Source organism: Solenopsis invicta, chromosome 13 (assembly GCF_016802725.1).
Source record: "Solenopsis invicta isolate M01_SB chromosome 13, UNIL_Sinv_3.0, whole genome shotgun sequence".
NCBI lineage: Eukaryota > Metazoa > Arthropoda > Insecta > Hymenoptera > Formicidae > Solenopsis > Solenopsis invicta.
This window is the reverse complement of record NC_052676.1, coordinates 10,492,758-10,513,592: the sequence shown is the minus strand read 5'-3', so window position 1 is coordinate 10,513,592 and position 20,835 is coordinate 10,492,758. Positions and strand designations below refer to the sequence as shown.

Here is a 20,835-nt window from a genome sequence, read left to right as displayed (position 1 = left end):
CGTTCGTTTTCTACCTTTAAGTTAAAAGTGACGTCTCCCCGACTCTTTACCTCACTCATCGTATTGAGATCAGTAACTTTCACATTCAATCGAATTTCTTGAAAATTCTTAAACAGTGAGATGTCATTGCAGAAATGTGCACTTGCACCTGAATCGACTATCCACTTATTCTCAGTAGTTTGTGATTGTAAACAAAGTGGTATTGTTACAAAAATTCTGCCTCGTCCCCCGTACGTGCATTGCCTTTAAATTTGTTTCGACAATCCTTTGCCATGTGTCCCTCCTTTCTACATCTGAAGCACGTAATCTGACCTTTTTGTTGCGGTGACTGTGCCTTATTTTGTTGTGGCCCCAATTTTTGATATCTTTTATTCTTTTGGTTACCTGTAGTTAAAGCGTTGTTTACATTATCGACTTTGTCATCTCGAGCTCTTTGTTTAACACGACAATTTTTCACTATCAAAGCCTTTACAATGTGGTCAACCTTGAAATCCTTGTCTGGTACTCTATGCAGCGTTTGAACTATGCTATCATACTCTTTTGGAAGGCGTCTAATCAATTGAAATGTTACCATTTGCTCCGAGTATATGAATCCAGCTTCTACCATATCATTAATCTTTTTCTTTATCCCACCAATGTACATACCTATAGAGTCTTCATCTGGTTTGAATCTCATTTCGTAAAATTTATTAAATAGGGCTAACCTCGCTCTAATAGTTGGCTCTAAGTGTTCCTTTATTTTAGTCCAGGTCCGTATCGCGGTATCTAAGTCGTCTAAAATGGCCAATAATTTGTTGGAGCAACTAAACAAAATCGTAGTAACTGCTCAGTCTTCTTTACGTTGGTAAGCATCTATTTCTCTCGTCGAGGCATCCGATCCCGGTGGAGACTCCGTGCCGTCGATTAGTTTTAAGCAGCCTTGTTGTCTCAACAACAATCGAATTCTCTATTTCTATTCCAAATAATTAGTCAATGCAAGAGTTGTGATGTTAATTTTGGAACTTCGTTAGTAGATACCTGAATATCTTCTAAGTTTCCCATCGTATATTCCTGCCCGTTCATCATTACTTGTTATTTCCTGTTCGCTTTGCCACGCAGCACTGGGCCTATAACCTTGTTGTGATAAGCGTGGTTTGTTTCAAATGAACAAGAAAGATTATGATGTGACCAAAATGCACAGTTTAATGTTTCGACAAAAAAAAATGAACAAATTTGATATGCAGGCAAACGTATATAAATGGATATACAGGGTGTCCCAAAATTTGCGCAATTGGTGTAGAAGACGTGATATTTTACGATAAAAGAAGCAACTTTTTCCTTTAACAAAATTGTGTGCGACAAGTAGTTTTTGCAGGAAAGCACGTTAAAGTTAACGAATAAGCGTTCTTGGCTCTGCGGCGCTCAGGGCCGGCGCGCGCGCTTCTTATTCACTTGTACCTAGTCGCTGGATAATGATTGTAAATAATGTCTTAACGCTGATACGATTCTATTACTATTACTAATTTTACATTATTATGTTCTAATTATAACATTAAAAAATTAATAATTTTAAACAAATTCTTTGTTTTTTTTAAATCTTTATTTTCAAATAAACCTATGGAATCAGATAACTTTTTATTCATTTCTTACGTAAGGAATGAAATCAATATTTAATTTATTAACTTTTCATATTTTAAGCAATACGGAAGAGGTTAACGGCCACTATTCATTGATTCTACAGTCTTAAAATGTCGTAACTAATTATAACAAAATTGTATCAGCATCTTAAGACATTACTTACAATCACTAGCCAATGACTAGGTACAAGTGAGTGAGAAACGCGCGCGCCGGCCGCAGAGCGAAGAACGCTTATTAGTTAACTTTAACGTGCTCCCTTGCAAAAACTACTTGTCGCATGCAATTTTGCTAAAGGAAAAAGTTGTTTCTTTTATCATAAAGTATCACATCTTGTACTCCGAATACGCGAATTTTGGGACACCCTGTATACATCAATATATATTGGACCGTTTATTGAATTAGCTTTCGGAACACTTATTTTTTAGAAATACTTATGTAACAAGAACTTAGAACAGAACAATGAAAGTAAAAGTGAGTGTGTGGTCATCTCATGCATTAAATCCTAATTGCTGGTGACACATAGATGGCAGCACCAATACTTAAATATTGATAACTAAATTCCTACAGCGTTCTTTGAATCTGTGAGTACCCCTCTTGCAGTATTACATGAATTTTTCTTATTTTTTGCTGCACCTCATATTAGGCGACGCGCCTGCGCTCTTAGACGCAGGCTCGGCCTCAGCACGTTCACAGCGGCGCGTTGTTGTTTACTTTGGCGTTCCAAAAACTCACGATTTGAAACCGCGTTCCTGAACACACTCTGAGTGAGACTGTTTCTAAATGCACTTAAAGAGGGTACCACCTATTATATTGCGGTGATTGGCTGTGGTCTCGATTTTCAAACTCAAGATGCGTTTTGCTTGTTCTGGCTACAAGAAATTTATCTCCCCCGCGCATTCGCTCCGATGTGATTGCCCTACTAAGCACTTCTATCACGACAAATGCTATGCTTTTCTTGCCGGTCCTGGGGTTTTTGAGGACTTGACGGCCGGATCTTTAGTCGCCTGCCCCTCTAGACTGCAACACGCCTCTAGACGAACACCGCCTGTTTTGGTTGCTGGTTCTACCGCAACCACTAACTGCTTTGCTGGTGCCTTTCGCCTTGGACTCGACAGGAGACGTTGACACTACATTCGTTACTAAACTATCAGGTATTGAGGCGAAATTACAAGACTTCTCTGACATCAAAGAGCAGCTGCGTCATCTTTCCTCCATCAAACCGCACCTTGAGAGACAGCTTAGAAAAACAGTCTATTACACAGTTATATATTTCAAAGAATAACGTATTCTCTTTATAATTGGCGCAATTAAAAGATTTTATTCATTCTTTCGAATACATATCACATAGGTTAAAATAGATTACAAACTTTTTACATCATTATTTTTTCTGATTTATATGTTACGGGCAAAGTCTGCATGAGATGCAACGTCGGCATTACCCAGGCCGCATCAAGCTTCAGGCAAAGTTATTTAAAATGGTTAAGGTACATAACCTGATTTGATGTGGATAATGTCAACACTGCCCCAGTAGTGATGGCAATGTCAGCAACTATTATTTCATTGCAAACTTAGCTTAGTTTCAAGTGAGTATTATTGACATAATAAACCTCTGTAGGCAGAGTTATCGAAAGATGCTGGATTAGGTGTCACAGGAGCACAACAATTGCATTACGGATTACGGAGGTAACACGGAGGTAATCTAACCTAACACAGAAGATTGGCTGAATGCACATGCTCTCTGACTATATGCGCATACAAAAATCATATTGAAACAATTGTTATTCAAATTTGAAAAAATTGTTATGCACAAATGTAATGCACCCCTTGATGATTTCAATAATAAATGCATATATCTATTAAATTGTTTATAAATAAAAATAAATAAATTAAGCCGTGAACGTCACACTTCCAAATAACATAACGGGTACATAGGGTCCACTGCACTCCTCGCACAAAATTAATCGCCATTTGCCAGCTTTTTGATATTACATTGTAAAAATTATACTGGACACATTTTAAAGTCTGTTCTTTATCATCCAATAATTTTTTTAATTAGAATTTAACATAAAAGAAAAATTAAAATAAAAATATTATAAAATTTGACTTTTTTACAAAAATATTCATAAAATTAAAAATTTTATAAATATTTTTTTAAAAAGTCAAATTTTGCAATTAAATTCAACAAAAAATTAGAGGTGTATTTTCAAGAAAGTATACTTTCAGATAAAAATTTGTTTCATAAAAGATTGTTTGATTTTGAATGGTCTGTGTACTCTTAAAGTTAGCGTGGAGTTTTTTGGACTACTGGTGTAACTATTACGGGTCAAAATAAATTAAGATAATTAAATAATAAATTATTTTCTGCTTTAAAAATTAATTTTTATCTTTAAAATACAAATTCTCTAATTTAAAACACAAGTTCTCTGTTTTAAGAAAACAAATATTATATAAAAAATTAATTTATGTTTTTAAAGCAGAAAATTTGTGTAATTAAAACAGACAATATGTATTTACTCACAAACATGTTTAAAATTCGTGCACTTTTTACAAGCACATCTGACCATAAGACAGGGGGTTGATTTTAACCAGCGGCAAGTGCTACACAACATAGAATCTTAGCCTCTCCCTGCCGAGGATCGTGGAGCAGGTGATGAATCCCAACCTATCCCTGTCTAGCAGAATACTACGGATCTGTACCAAAAAAGGTAGAGAAATCATCTCTCGCAGTGAGCCGTCTTGTCGTGGCTGAGTATTATAATGGAAAAAATGACGCCAGATATTGTGGTTTCCTCTTGTAGGACCACACCCGTCATACCACCCACTATTGTCTGTGGACATGTCTCGCGAGCAGTGGGGAAGGGGTCTTAGTTTCAACGCTCGGACCTAGAGAAGACTATCTTTCTAAAAAACCCCAAACTAGTGGTGAATCAGCGTGTGCCCATGGTTGCCTAACTGAGGGAGGCTTGGTTGCCTAACTGGTGCTCGGCTTTTAGCATACGGACTCTGGAGAAAAAGGGACCTCAAGCTTTAAAATTCCTTTACTGCAGCATACGGGGCTATGCCGTGGCCGACAATCCTTTCCCTAGTTTCTTGTGAGATCAAAAATGGAATCTGAGAACAATTTTAAAGAGAGAGATGCCACTCCGAGTATATCACCCGAGATGGAAGTAGAACAGGTAGCAACTGTCTTCACGACCATCCAAGAGGGCAATGTTACCGTTCCTATTAAAAATAAAAAGAGTAATATTGCAGAAGGAGAAAACGGGTGACTCCGGTGCAGGCGTAGGACACAATGAAGTGGTGAGGAGAGGGATAGTGGAGCAGAGGACAATGCGGTGGGAGAGGGGAGGAGATGGAACAAGGTAAACGAAAGGATAAGGTTGTCAGAGGAAAGATCAGGTGGGAGAGAGGGTAGCTTAAATTTGGACTTCGTAAGGCCGAGAGAGAGCAAAGCTCAGTCCAAAGGCACGCGCTGCTTGGAGCGCTGTTAAGCCTGCGAAAGAAGTAGTTATCTTTGGCCGTGTCAATCGAAGACTTAACCTCATTGTGAAGGAGGTAAAATGCATGGAGTTTTCCGGGCTTAGAAGAGGATTGAAAGGTTCTTCTTGCAGCATGTTGCTGCTGCATCTTGGCCCGGATCGACCGATCAAGCTAAGAGCGAGCAGTCTTTTTACCTTGAAAGACCGAAGAGGAGCATGGAAGTCCAAGATATGAAAAAGACTATTGTTGAGGAAATTGAGCTTTGCCTCAGCAGTTCGCGCACGAACAAATACCGACCATTCAAGAGAGATAAAAGACTGCAGGAAAGACTTTGGATCAAAACGTGAGTAATCGAGAGTAGTGAGAAGGAAGACGACAGACGAGGAAATGTGATTTCAATTAGATCGTGCATTAAAAGGAAGGACAATGGATATTGACGAAAGGAGCATTTGGTCATTGACGAGGCAGTGCTCAATTTGGGTGTGAGAATAGGAAATGTAATTGGTGTTGGAAAAAGGAACAAGGAAAAGACAATCAGAGATGTACAGATTGAGCAAGGATTCAGTGTCGTAAGTTAAGCGATTAAGGTTGATACTGAAATCTCCTATGAGCACGGCTACAGAGAAAGTAGGAAGGAGTCTCTCAAAGTCAGATATTTGCAAAGAACCTGAGTTTAGAGGGGCAATAAATAACACCCAGTAAGAACGGGCGGCAGCCAAGTACGTTAGAGAGGAAGTATTAACAGGTATTCCGGCTAGGCTTAAAATAAAATACGGAATCGTATCCAGAAAAATTAATAAATTCACTACCCAATCGCTCTTATCAAAGAAAGATGATTTAATACAAGCATCAAATCAATTTGTATCCAAAATTAGGGAGCAAATCTCATTATTAGGAGCTGACAACGTTTATAATTCAGATCAGTCTGGTTTTAATTATGAATCACATGCAGGACAAACATTATCTTTTAAATGAACAGCAAAAGTTGAATGTTTAACACAATCGAAGAATTCATTAATATATAGCTATACCATACAACCAATTGTATCAACTAGTGGATTACTCAAGTCGCCTTGTTTATTGTTTTACAAGAAACAGGTGGGCAGTTCGGATCTGTTGTTGAAATGAACATACGAGGTGTGTTCAAAAAGTATCGCGAATTTTGTGTTTTTTCAAAAATTATTTATTTATTCATGAATATCTATTTTGTCCCCTTCAAAGTAATCCCCATGAGATATTATACACTTGTGCCAACGGTTTTTCCAATCTTCGAAGCACTTCAAAAAATCATTTTTTTTTATCTTGTTCAGCTCCTCCTTCGATGCCGTCTTTATCTCGTCAAGCGTAGCGTAACGTCGTCCTTTCATGGGCCTCTTCAGTTTAGGGAACAAGAAAAAGTCACAGGGGGCCAGATCTGGGGAATACGGTGGCTGCGGCATCATTAGTGTGTTGTTTTTGGCCAAAAAGTCGCGCACAAGCAACGATGTGTGAGCAGGGGCGTTATCGTGGTGCAAAAGCCAATTTTTGTTCTTCCACAAATCCGGGCGTTTCTGGCGGATTGCTTCGCGCAAATTGCGCATAACTTGCAGGTAATATTCCTTATTGACCGTTCTACCCTGTGGCAAGAACTCATGATGCACCACGCCCCTGCAATCGAAGAAAACTGTCAGCAAAACTTTCACATTCGACCGAACTTGGCGCGCTTTTTTCGGTCTTGGTTCGTGCGGCAGCTTCCATTGAGATGATTGAGCTTTGGTTTCCACGTCATAACCATAAACCCACGATTCGTCACCAGTTATGACCCTCTGGAGCAAATTTGGGTCGTCGCGGACAGAGTCCAACATCTCATTAGCAATGTTCATGCGATGCTGTTTTTGGTCGCAATTGAGCAATTTTGGTACGAATTTCGCGGCGACCCGTCTCATGCCCAAATCATTGATAAAAATCGAATGGCACGAGCCAATCGATATGTTTAGGTCCTCAGCAACTTCTCTAACGGTGATTCGACGATTGGCCAATACCATTTTCTCCACTTCATTAATTTTTTCGTCTGTTGTTGAAGTGCTCGGGCGTCCGGCACGCTCTTCGTCGTTCACATCTTCTCGGCCTTCTGAGAACATTTTGTACCACCGATAAACGTTGCTTCGGTCCAAGGTAGCTTCTCCGTATGCCACAGTCAACATTCGGAATGCATCCGCGCACTTAATTTCGTTTTTCACACAAAATTTGATACAGGTTCTTTGATCCATTTTTTTGAATAGGTAAAAATCGAAGACAATCCAAAACACGTGCAAGCAAAGCAGCTGTCAACAATTAAGTGAACATTCAAAATGGCCGAGCTTGTCGGCATAAGTGAGAGACATGAGTACCAACATAACGCCACAAAAAGATCGAAATTCGAATATACGTAACCCGCGAAAATTCAAAATTCGCGATACTTTTTGAACACACCTCGTACTGTTCTACATGGGTTTGCGATTTTTTATGTGAAGCAAGGTCCACCCCATTTCCCTCGTGTCCTCATGAGCGAAACGAGGTCTACAGATGTACTGTTCTACATAAGAAAAATTGCAAACCCATGTAGATGTTGGTCACAGAAAATGTAGGATTAGATAAGTCAGAGAGGAGGTGCGAGAGAGGGGCGAAGCCTCATCCCTGCCAAAGCGTTTATTTTTTACGCAAAACAATACTGAAAATTAATATAATGTTTTTGTGTATTTAAATTTTTGTGTACAAAAAAATTGGGGGTAAACGTGCGTTGGCTATCGATGCTATAGGTTATCGATTTGTAGGCAATTGGGGCCCTTCCAAATGTAACGTTGAAATTAAAAACCAGGTAGTACTTTAACTACAAGTGTAACACTGTGTCGACAATGTGTAACACTGTGTCAGAGTATTTCACTGCATTTCGTTGTTGAAAGGCACCCTCAGACTGCCGAGAAAATAAAATGAGATAATTTATCAAAATAACTGTTTGGGAATTATGTATAATAACCGGTAAATTTGATTAATTCTCTTCCATTTATCATATTAACTGAACAAATTGGGAATTATTCATAATAACCGGTTATTATGCATAATAACCGATTAATCAAATTTACCGTAACACATATTATCTTTTTTATAATTTTTTTTAAGATTTTTATTTTTTTGTTTAAAACTTTTGTTTCTAAAATTGATATTTTCGGAGATACACTAAATTTTTATAGTTTTTGTGGTTTTGCGGTATTTCCGATTTTGACCGCCATTTTTAAGTTTCATATTCGTATTCAGAAGGCAAAATTACATAAGAATTGTATATTTTTATTAATTTTTGCGAGGAAGATACTTTTCCAAAAGTTTATCATTAATTCTACTAATAATTATATCTATATGCATATAAAAAATGCATATAAAAAATGAATTATGAATTTAAATATTAATGTAATATTATTATACTAGGAAATAAGAAAGACGTATATGACGGACAAAAACTTTGAACCAAAAGTGGTAGCTCGTGCTTCTCGAGCAGCTGAAGGTCTGTGCAAATGGGTACACGCAATGGTTTTATATGATCAAGTGGCTAAAATAGTAGCGCCAAAAAAAGCCAAGCTTATTACTGCTGAACGTGACTACGAGAATACTATTACATTTTTACAAGAGAGGCAACAAATGTTAGCTAAATTGAATGAAAAACTGGACATACTACTAAAAAATTTGCAAGATACAATGTCGAGAAAGATTTATCTAGAAAACGAGGTTAGTTCCTTCCTTTTCCACTTTTATTCTTTTTTCTTTTCCATTTTTTCTATCTTTTTTCTCCTCACTAATAAGCATTAATATAAATTTCCAAAATATAAGTTGCAACGTTCTTTTTCTACGCTCACCATGCGTAGGGGAGGATGCTCAATTAATAAGGAACCGGAAGCGGTATTTAACGACAATCAGCAATTATTTGGGCGCCAGGCGCAATCTCTCGCGCCACTAAAAATCGGAAGATGCGTAATAACAGCGATACACTTCTGCCAGCGGCTCGCTACCATACACCGGTATGGTGGAGGGGCGCGCTATCTTTAGGATAGCGGGGTGAAAAAGAAGGGAACGCAATCACAACTACAAATTTAGTATTAACTCCTTGTCCTACAACAACGAGTGAGATTTGTAGTAAGAAATTTGGGCTAAAAACAATAAACACGAGCCTGACTTGTGATACTTTGTTCAGACCAAACGTAAACAACACGAGCCTGGCTCGTGGTACTTTATTCGAGACAAACGTACACTGAAAGAAATGTTTGATAAAATTAACTAACGCTTGGATGAATAGTGGTCAAATGCATTTTATAGTTACAATTACTAAATATATATACTAGTTGTTTTGACCAAACAATTTGTAGCCTTCACAAAATAATTATTTTTATACAAAAAATTACAAAGATTTTGGTAAATGTAATTACGTTTTTGGTACTAGTAACTACAAAATTCATTTAATCACTATTTAACTAAACGTTAATGGATCTTACCAGACGATTTCTTTTAGTGTAAACAACACGAGTCAAATTCGTGGTTTAGTTCTTGATATTTTCTTACTTTAGTTACATGTAATTCTTTGTTATGTTCACACGTTTAGGTTATAATTCCTTAAAAGAATTAGACTCATACATTTTGTGCAAGTTCGAGCACATGGCTTGTTAGGAGTGCGCACTTAATCGTCGCGTAATTGAAGGATTTTGGACTGTGAGAATCAGAGCAATGAAATACACAAACCGTTAAAGTTCACAAATTACTTTAATGCCACTTAGACACTACAGGCACAGTTTTAAAGGAAGTACTCTGAGATACTTGGTACACCGACAGACACGGTCGTGTGAGTTTAAAAATGAGATTAGAGATTTAATTAACCGGCAGTCATGGCCGTACGATTAGGAGTCTTGCGAATCTCTATCTGAGAGGCAAAAACGCCTGCTTCCGCTCGAGCGCTCCCGGACGCCCAGAGGGGGCTTGCGCAGGACACCGTCGTAAGGTGGTGCCCTCGCGTGATAAAGGATTGATATCGATCGCTCGCATGTAGCGGGTGACACGCTTTCGCGTATTACGCTGTTCCCAAACATGCCGCTCGCCCGTACTGATAGTACGAAACGATGATGTACCCGGGAGACCAAGCATCACGCCTAATAGAACTTAGTGTAGTAATATCAGTTGATAAAGCTAAACAATAATACAAATTAATAACGACGCAATGAACTGTGAATATAAAGATTAGTTACAACGCATGAGATAAACAAATTGAGATGCTATCGCCGCCCGCCATGGGAGCTCTACTGCGGCAACCCCGCATTAATTTCGATAGGAAGCTTGTATAGCCGGTTAACGGCACGCCTACTTGTATTCGAAAGCGTCCTTACATCCACTACCCTAACGAGACCATGAGGGTCAGGATAGATTTTTACTACTCTCCCAAGCTCCCATTTCGTCGGCGGTAGCAACGGGTTTTGAACTAATACTAGATCATCGACTTTCAAACTAGTCGCTTTCTGACGCCACTTATAGCGCTGCTGTAACGTGTGGAGATAATCTCGCGACCATATCCGCCAAAACTGCTCGTGCATCCGCTGTACACGCTGCCAACGATTGAGTCGCGTTTCCCTCAAATCCAATACGGACTCCTCAGGCGTCGCAATCAGCGAGGTACCTATTAAGAAATGGGCAGGAGTCAAAGGTGAGAGATCGGAGTGATCATCGGACAAGGGAGCTATAGGTCTAGAATTTAGACATGACTCCACTTGAGTTAGTAATGTAGTGAACTCCTCATTTGAAAGCGTGTGAGCACCAATTACACGCCGTAAATGGTGCTTAACGGACTTTACGCCCGCTTCCCACATTCCTCCAAAATGTGGGGCGGAGGGCGGTATAAATCTCCAAGTGATGCCGTCGGAGGCTAAATACGCGACGAGATCAGGATCACGCGACAGAGCTCTGAACGCATTGCGCAATTCCTTTTCGGCACCCTGAAAATTGGTCCCATTATCACTGAATAATGAGACCGGAAGACCCCTACGAGAGGTGAATCTTCTAAATGCGGCCAAAAACCCATCGCTGGTATAATCATTGGCCAGTTCCAAGTGTATGGCCCTAGTGGCCAAACAAACGAACACAACCACATAAGCCTTGTGTGTCCGCTGGCCACGTCCTACTATCGGAAGGACATGAAAAGGACCGGCATAGTCTACGCCGGTATGTTGAAACGGACGAGAAGGGTTTATTCGAACGTCCGGCAGATCACCCATTTGCTGCAATATCGGAATAGCTCTGTGGCGGACACAAACAACACACCTGTGAATGTGATGTTTTACAAGGTTTCTAGCATTTAGAATCCAGTACTGTTGGCGTAAAACTCCTAACGTCAACTGTGTCCCACCGTGAAGCGTTCGATCGTGTGCCTGCGCAACAATCAGCTCCGATATGCGATGCCTCGGTAGTATGATGGGATGTCTCTCATCGTAAGAGAGGGACGCCCGGCAGAGACGTCCCCCGACACAAAGGTTATCCTTCGTGTCTAAAAACGGGTTTAGATTTTTCAAGGGACTAGATTTAGACGGGCCCTCACCACGTTTTATTGCCTGGATCTCATTCGAAAAGTTAATCTTTTGTACGTACGCAATCCAAAAACTACGAGCCTGTCTGATAGCGTCACTCAACACATATAACGTACCTAATTGATCACTATCCGCCCTTCTAAGGCGCTGTCGAACCTTATGAACGAACAATAGGCAATAGGCCGTGATCCGCAACAACTTAGGCCAACTGGAAACTTGCTCGGAAAGATCCCACCCTGCCGCGCCCCGCTGAGCTAAATAAACTGGAACGCTACGTCGTTCCATGTTTCCGTCCGATCGAAGGGAGGAGGGCTGTTCCGACCACACAGTCGAGGGTGACTGCAGCCATTGAGGCCCACTCCACCACAACAAGTGCGACTTCAACTCCTGAACGCTGATGCCGCGCGACGCACAGTCTGCGGGATTTTCTTTAGACCCGACAAATAGCCACTGAGCTTGCGGCAAGCTTGTCTGGATTTCTGATACCCTATTGGATATAAAAGTCTTCCAGGTATTGGGGTGCTGCTTAATCCAATCAAGTGTGATCATGGAATCTGACAAGCAGTATACTGATACTGAACTTAACCTTAAAGTACTAACAATATTTTTAAGAAAACGAGCTAGTAAGGTAGCTGCACACAGCTCTAACCTGGGAACGCTAATTGTTTAGTAGGAGCGACCTTAGATTTACAGGCTAAGAGTGTTATTCCAAAGCTGCTTCGAGTGTGAATAATGCGAATGTATACAACGGCCGCATAGGCCCGTGTTGAAGCATCCGCAAATCCATGCAACTCGGTACCCAGATCGGAGCTGCTTTGATTCGTCCACCTTGGGATTGAAATCTCTTTGAGATCTGTCAGACTGTGAGAATACTCAGTCCATCGTTCCTCTAGATCACTCGAGAGCGGGCTATCCCAATCAACCTTACGCAGCCATAGTTCCTGCATGAAAATTTTAGCGGTGATTACCACAGGGGCAATCCAACCCAGTGGATCAAAGAATCGCGAAATGTCGGATAGCACGCTACGTTTCGAGATCACCGGAAACTCCGGAATTTGTATCCTGAAATGGAATCGATCAAGTATAGGACTCCACGAAATTCCTAAAACCTTGAATGAGGAGTCCTCGTCAAATTCGACACTATTGTCCTCCAGTCGATCCGACACTGGTATCTCCGACAACAATTCGTCATAGTTTGACGTCCATTTACGAAGGTGAAAACCTCCTTTCAATAACAAGGCATTCAACTGCTGACGTGTGGATTGTATGGCGGACACACTGTCTGCCCCAAACAACACGTCATCTACATAGATGGAATTATTGAGTATAGACACAGCCAGCGGGAATGTAGATCCCTCGTCCTCGCATAATTGTCGCAGGACGCGCATGGATAAATAAGGCGCCGAGGCGGTACCGTACGTGACGGTGATTAAACGGTAATGATGGATCGGCTGGCCTGAACTAGGACGCCACAATATCCTCTGAAAATCAGTATCTAACGGATGAATCATAATTTGTCTAAACATCTTTGCGACGTCAGCGACGAAAACGAAGCGATGAGTTCGCCAGCGCATAATGATAGAGCAAAGATCTGACTGCAACTTAGGTCCAGTAAGCAACAGATCATTTAATGAATACCCGTTGTCCATGGGACTCGAGGCGTTGAATACAACTCGTACAGGGGAAGTACTGCTACTCGCCTTCACCACTGGATGGTGAGGCAGATATAACGAATTATTATTAATGACCTCGTTCGGGTTTACACGGGTCATGTGACCCATTTGCTCATGCTCAGAAAGAAAGCCACGATAGCTGGCAGACCATGCACTATCGCGAGCTAGACGTCGCTCTAACCTATCAAAGGCACCAGAAGCGACGTGAAAGGAGCGACCGACCTTATTCAAGAAATCGGTCCGAAAAGGTAAGCGAACCTGATAGCGTCCGCTTGGCAAACGAGAATGTGTAGATGCGAAGTGCCTTTCGCACTCGACTTCCTCTTCACTGAGGGGATTAGAAACCGAGACTTCCTCTATCTCCCAAAACTGCCTCATCAGCGCATCCGTTCCAGGAGAAATAGAGCAGCGTAACGAGGACACCGACTGAGGGTTTCCTTCAGAAGTGTCGTTGCACGGGCCGAAGACAACCCAGCCAAAGATAGTAGGTTTCGCCATGAGATCAGAGCTCGGTCCTCGGCGGGATCCATCCATTGTTACGGCCTTATAATAGTCAAGTCCTATCAGTAAACCGATAGGGTCATCACTGAATGGAACAGAATCCGCAAATTTTAAATTCTGCAAATGAGGATGCGCAAGTAAATCAACAGGACTTCTTGGAGCATAAGAAGTAAGTACAGGGAGGATAAACGCGATCACTGTAACTGTAGTACTCGACTGTATACCCGCACTTAAATGGAGCTTAACTGCATGAGTAACGACCCCAGCCTGTAGATCACCCATGCCAGTGACAGTGTAATATACTTTAATACGCTTTGCTTTTAACGCTTGAACAGCCCTTTCAGTGATAAATGTAGCCTCAGCGCCCGTATCAATCATGCCTCGAAGGTTTATACAACGAGCTCCATCAGTACGTACAAAGATTCGTGCAGTTGCGAGTAGTACAGTACCCTTGACCAGGAGGGAACGTGAAGGAGTTGTTACCCTTGCTGAAAGACTTGATTTAGAGGGGGCGTCATTTACTGTGTTTACACTGGATGTGCTCGCTATAGCAGGAGCACCCATTGTCGTTTGTCCCCCGCTAATATCGTCGTCATGCAGAAGCGTATGATGTTTGCGTTGGCAACGTGCACAGCGGCCCCGCGATTTACAGTCGCGCGGATAATGGCCTTTGGTCAAACAATTATAGCAGCAACGGTGCTGCCACGCAACATTCTTTCTCTGCTCCGTGGATAAGGATTTTAACTGAGCGCATTGAAACAAAAGGTGCGAGCCCGCACAGTATAAACATTTAACATTAGAGATGGCAGCCGTCAACGACTTGGTGGCTGCTGAGCGATTTGTTTTACTATTATTTCAACTGCGAGTATCTCCCGCTGCATTCAGAGCCAGCATTCTGCCAACAAGAAATGTGCTCAGTTCGTTAAAGGAAGCTGGCTCTCGTTTATTGCCCAAGCTGATTTCCCACTCAGTGCGGGTATTCACAACAAGTTTCCTGGACAGGATGGCAACCACGAAATCATCGACGCAATTTCTCTCGAGACTACGTAACGCAAGGACCGCATCATTAATACTATCATGCACGCGTTTCAATTCGGAGACGGAATCAGCCTTCATCGGAGTAGCTTCTAGGATAGTATTCAGATAAGAAGAAACAATCGCGCGGGTATTTTCGTACCGTTCTTTCACGGCTCCCCATGCTAGCTCATAATTCGCGTCGGTAACGGAAATATTTTTAATAACAATGCGAGCCTCGCCAGTCAGACTCGACTTTAAATAATGCAGACGCTGCACGTTTGTGAGGCCTTCATTTTTTATCACAATCGACTCAAAAATATCCCGAAAATTGACCCACTCCGTATACTGACCGGAAAACTTAGGAAGCTCTATTCGCGGCAACGGGATTGAGCTTGGCGGACCCGAGCTTAAAGCTAAAGTACTACTTGCGGTTACATGAGCGGTAGGTCTCGTCAACCTCTCTAATACTTCGCTCAGATAGTCAGACGCTTCGTAGTAGTCCTCTGTCGCCTTCCGAAATTGCTCCTCACTGAAATACGGCCATTCATCTCGCTCCGATGGCTTGACTGCCGCCTTGAGGTCCGCATGTAGCTTTTGGCACTGAGTCCACTGCTTCTCCAAAATGGACATCCGGTTCCGCGTGACGGATGTAGTAAAATTGCCTTGCCCCAACTTCTTGAAGTTGTCGACCGTCCTCGCAATCTGATAGAGAACGTCTTCTTGTTCTGCTAATAGCCGCTCCATAATGCTTGCGCAAATACGAGCAAGACAATATGTCTGACACGGGGACCCGTGTCGATCCACTCGGCCCTGGTACTCCTGGAGTAAACGCTGTAGCACGCCTGCCGAACTCGCTGATCACGTGCGCGCCACGCGGCGTTTTCCGACGCGCGGCACTGCTCACGCTCCGAAATTTGAAAGTCACGTGATAAGCAGAGCGCTTGATCGAGCTTGCATAAAGCGTTGATTGCCAATATGCACAAAGTCAGATGCAACGCACCGACCCAATGTCTGCGTGCGGTGCACTGTCTACACGCGTAGACGATAGAAATCGTTAATCACGTGTGTAGCACGCAGCGCGGTTCACGCGCCGTTCTATGAAGTCACGTGATTCACAGAGCATTAGATCACGCCTGTGTACTGCTTTGTCGCTTGTACTCACGGGATATGATACACTGCACCTCTAGCACGCGTAAATTATCAAAGGTCAATGCACAAGAGTCATATGCACAGAGCACGCGTGAGCCGAACGGCTGCCGATCACGTTGCCGAATCTCGGCGATCACGTGATCACCAACTTTTCTATGCCGCAGTGAAACGGGCCGATAATTCACAAGTGTGATCGGATTGCGGTCCACAGTCTATCCGATTCTCAACAAATCCGGCTCGAAGGACCAAATTCTTTTGTTAGGAGTGCGCACTTAATCGTCGCGTAATTGAAGGATTTTGGACTGTGAGAATCGGAGCAATGAAATACACAAACCGTTAAAGTTCACAAATTACTTTAATGCCACTTAGACACTACAGGCACAGTTTTAAAGGAAGTACTCTGAGATACTTGGTACACCGACAGACACGGTCGTGTGAGTTTAAAAATGAGATTAGAGATTTAATTAACCGGCAGTCATGGCCGTACGATTAGGAGTCTTGCGAATCTCTATCTGAGAGGCAAAAACGCCTGCTTCCGCTTGAGCGCTCCCGGACGCCCAGAGGGGGCTTGCGCAGGACACCGTCGTAAGGTGGTGCCCTCGCGTGGTAAAGGATCGATATCGATCGCTCGCATGTAGCGGGTGACACGCTTTCGCGTATTACGCTGTTCCCAAACAGCTAAACAAGCTAAATGGCTCGACGCGTGACCGACCTTCTTGTTTATTGTGGCCCGATCAAACGAGAATTAGCAGGTAGGACAAGGGGTTAACAATTGTAATATTATATTTCCTAAGAAGACAGATACGTGGTGAACAATGTAGTAAAATTTAATAGAGTTGAGCAGTATAACAATGTCAAGCAGAACGACGGATGATTACTATAATAATATTATAATATGGGTAAAAAACGGATATTATTGATAGTGAAATTTTGACTGAAAGCTGGATAAAGTTTATAACAAGCGTTACAAAAAAGTAATAAGAGCCACGGAGGAGCGTAACACATTCGCGGCGGAGTCAATGACGCGGAGCAAAAAATACAGAATGACGGATGATTGATATAATAATAAAATGAGTGAAATAAATGTAGTGCGGCACGGATAATAATATTTTTGCGATTGGAATGTAATATGGAACTTACACAGACGCAATATCTTTATTCGAAATATTCGTGACCCGCACTTAAACAAATTCACAAAGATTTCACGATATCCCGGTAGCCACGGAAAGAAAAAAGTAACTCCTGTAGTTAAAAACTGCGTATGGTAACTAAATTACAGTCGTAATAAATGGACTGCTAATATCGTAGTTATGACACTTATATTATTTAGTTGAAAGAGTTTTGCTGCCCGTTAGACAAAGTTTAACTACAGTACATATTTCAGCTAGCTGTTACAGCAACATGCATTATAGTAATTAGTTGTACCACGCACACTATTTATTGCCCGGTAATGGCTCCGGGCACGTCGGTAGGTATATCGGGATCTTTTCGGCGCCTTAGGAGTTAGGACTCGTAGGAAGGGCCACTTGGTGATCGAAGATAAAACACTTGCTTGTTCCAACGTTAAGATAATGTATTTTCTTCCGTATTGCCCTCGTTACACTTGTAATATGATTATATATGTCGCTTGTTTGCTTCCTTTTCCCGGACGGCCCGGTATATATAGGTCGGCTGTTATCTCCGGATTGCGTTACTAGCTCGATGTGTAAGTCACGCAAGGCAAGTAACACTACGGACAGCTGTTCGTCAAACTCTCCCGTCGCTTTCCGATTTTGTCGCGATATTTATGCGGAAATTCGTCGTTTGGTTCAGCCAATCGTATTCTTGCGGCATGCAGCTCCCACGCTTAGCCAAAATCCGAATACCGGAAAGCGACTCAGCAGTAGCTGGCGCAGCGTGATGGTGTTGCGGGCCGGAAGCCCGACAGACCATCAGTGTCTTTCGATATTTCTTGCGTATGCGGAATTCGAGTTCGCTACGCGTATGCATAGCAATAGGAATCTTAATTTCCTATTGCTATGCGTGTAATTATCGTAGTTGTACAGGGTACAACACTCTTCCCCTGCCGGGAAAGAAAAACGAGGAAAAGGAGTCTTTTGCTTTTAACACCCCTCCCTCGCCGGGAAAGAAAACGGAGGCACGTAGTTTTCAACAATTATTTGAAAATTATATCAGATCGGTTTAATGTTTTAGTTTGTTAAGTATCTAGAAATGCGTGCTTTGTGTGCGTTTTAAAATTGACCTTGGTAATGTATTATAATGCTTGTCTTTGTATTCTAACGTTTCTCTCTTTTTGCTCCGTTTCCTTTTTACAGTACATAGTATTATCCCTATTGCAACTGCTATGATTATCAACATAATAACGCCGCTTGTTGCCATAGGGTAAATAAAGTTTTTTGATTAAAAATACGAAGTGTCAAGACCCTCATTTAATTTTTCTAACTTTGTTTCTAAATTTTTTAATTTTAGATGGTCTTGCACTATTCTTTCTATTTTTATTTGAGACATAATCATTTTTTCTTGTATTATTTCTTTTGGTAATGAAATATTCTAATCTGGCATGTATGCCTCAATTTTTGTCTTGTTTAATATTTTAGGTGATTGTAGTGTTACCTCGTGTGTTATTAATTTGCAATTATTTTTTAATGTGATTTTACCTGTATTTTCAATTGTTTTCTTTATTTTCCCGTGGTCTTTACATTGGATGATTATTGATTGTTTTCTTGTTGTTGAGTATAACCATGAATGCGGATTACCTAATGGTATCCAAATCGTGTTATTGGAAGTTATGTATCTTATTTCGCAATTGTCGCTTTGCACTTTATTTTCCACGTATCTCTCTGTCTCGCATGTTGGATTTGTATTTATGCGTTGTATTGAGAAGTTTTCTTCGCATAAGTATTTTCTATCTATATTTTTACATGTATTTAAGATGTTTTGCAGGAGTGTAATATATGAGCGTTTTTTTTGTGCTAATTGCTATTACCGGATTTTTTATTTTAATGATAGCATATTGGTTTTCATCTTTTGATATAGGTAATGCAATTACGTTTAGTATGCTGTATTCTGTGTGTGAGATTAACGGAAATTTTAATATCGTAAATATTTTACCGTTATTATAATATGCGTTTATTGTGGTTATTTTTTCGATTTCAAACCATTTATTTATGTTAATTCGAAATAGGAAATGAAGTCCTTTCGCTAATTGCAAGTTCGCTTCTTTTAAACTATCCATTATACTTGTAACTGGCGTTAATTGTGGGTGTAGTATCCCTTGTTTTATTAATACTAAATAATCTGCTATGTCTTTTGTGTCGCGCTTTAAATTCCTTAATATCGCGTTAATTACTAGAAAGTGTTCGTGTATGTTGTTTTGTCTATCATTGAACTTTAGTTGTTGCCTTAAGTTTTTTGTCACATTCCCGAGGAGGTCTTCATTTTTTTGTATTGTTTCCTTGTTTTATCTATGTGGGCTATATTTTCTTGTAATATCCTAATTTGGTTTTTCGTCGCGTGCTGTATCGTCTGCTGTTCATTTTGTAATAAAGTTAATTGTTCATTAATTAGTTTTTTGTCATTTGCGTCCATTGTACCGAATACATTTCTTGCGGGTGTGCCCCTTCTTCTTGCAATGATTGCAATATTTTTCAAAAGAATTTATGTGGGAGCGACTTTCCCGTTTCGGTAATGAGAAACGATTTGCATATTGGCTACTATGGCAGTCTTGTTCGTAGTGCCCCGTTTTTTTACATTTTTCACAGTGCGGTACCTTTTGGGAGGGGGATTGTTTCTGGGGTCCCATCTTGTTCCATTTATAATATGTCGGACTTTGATAATTTGCTCCTTTTATTTTTTCTTCTGCAGTGGCACCCGTTATCGCCGCTGCTAGCGTTGAGTAACGCTGAGCGCGTACAAGGAGTTTAATATCCTCGCGCAGCCCCGTTTGGTAATTATGCAGAACCTGCTCCTTTATGTTTTCTAGGATGGCCTGCTGTTGAGCAGGAGTATGTTTCTTGCCCTCTTCTATCGATTCGTACAGATCATTTGCCAAGATTTCCACTTGTCGACCAAAATCTTGCGGGCTCTCATTATATTTCTGTTTTAAGGAGGTAAATTCCAGTTGTAAGTGTCCAGTGCTCCGCTTTCCTAGATATTCTCTTTCTAACTCTCTTTTTAATTGCTCGTAATTCTGGATGTCTCGTGTTTAGAAGTCCGTCATGGCCTTCCCTGTGAATTTCGTGCAAAGTACTGCCTCTAGTAGTGCGTGTTCTTCCGCAGGATGCACGTTCTTTATTGCAAAAGAACTTGCGGTTAAAAATTCCTTTAGACAATCTCGAGATGTCCCATCTATATCCGGGATCATATTACGAGCATCCTTTAGTGTGAGGAAGCTAACAGTTGATTTTCTCTGATTTCTAATGTCATGCGTCGATCGTCCGTAGGAGAGATCGAGCGTATGATTGTGAAAGCTTACCGACTCTCGCGTCGGTTCTCTAGGCGGAGCTTCTAATCCTGGTGCATTTCCTGTGAGTGATACTCGCAGTTCTCTTATTTCGCGCAATAGTTAATGCATTAGGAAATTTTCTGTTATGGGCAAATTGTAATTTGTTCTTTGCGTTACTTCGGGCTTGGTGTATTGTTGAATTGTATTATTTTCTGCTACATTGGCAGTTAGATTTCTCGACGTTTCGACGGGAGAGCGTGCTGTTGTAGCGGTCTGTTGTGTCGAGGTACTGGCTTGTCCATCCATGTTTAGTAAACTAAAATCATGCAATTTTATCGGAAATTTTCTAGTTGTTATAACGAAGTCTGTGTCGTTTGTCTTG

General features: G+C 41.1%; 2 protein-coding genes across 2 annotated transcripts; both read right to left on the bottom strand.

The window, feature by feature from the left end:
* Positions 1-10,391: 10,391 nt before the first annotated feature.
* On the bottom strand, positions 10,392-14,407 carry LOC113004619. Its single transcript, XM_039456944.1, has 2 exons — positions 12,319-14,407; positions 10,392-12,223 (listed from the first exon to the last, which is right to left on the bottom strand). The coding sequence occupies exons 1-2, from the start codon at positions 14,405-14,407 to the stop codon at positions 10,392-10,394; spliced, it is 3,921 nt and encodes a 1,306-aa protein (XP_039312878.1).
* A 291-nt stretch (positions 14,408-14,698) lies between these two features.
* Positions 14,699-15,604, bottom strand: LOC120359456. Its single transcript, XM_039456943.1, has one exon. It carries the CDS (start codon positions 15,602-15,604, stop codon positions 14,699-14,701), a length of 906 nt encoding a protein of 301 aa, XP_039312877.1.
* Between the last annotated feature and the right edge of the window lie 5,231 nt (positions 15,605-20,835).

Excerpts from the sequence above, each read along its gene's own strand:
- LOC113004619 (XM_039456944.1), bottom strand. The coding sequence starts at position 14,407 with ATGGGTGCTCCTGCTATAGCGAGCACATCCAGTGTAAACACAGTAAAT. Across the intron at positions 12,224-12,318 it reads TAAACAATTAGCGTTCCCAG|ATTCCATGATCACACTTGAT; the intron begins GTTAGAGCTGTG and ends ACTGCTTGTCAG.
- LOC120359456 (XM_039456943.1), bottom strand. The coding sequence starts at position 15,604 with ATGGAGCGGCTATTAGCAGAACAAGAAGACGTTCTCTATCAGATTGCG.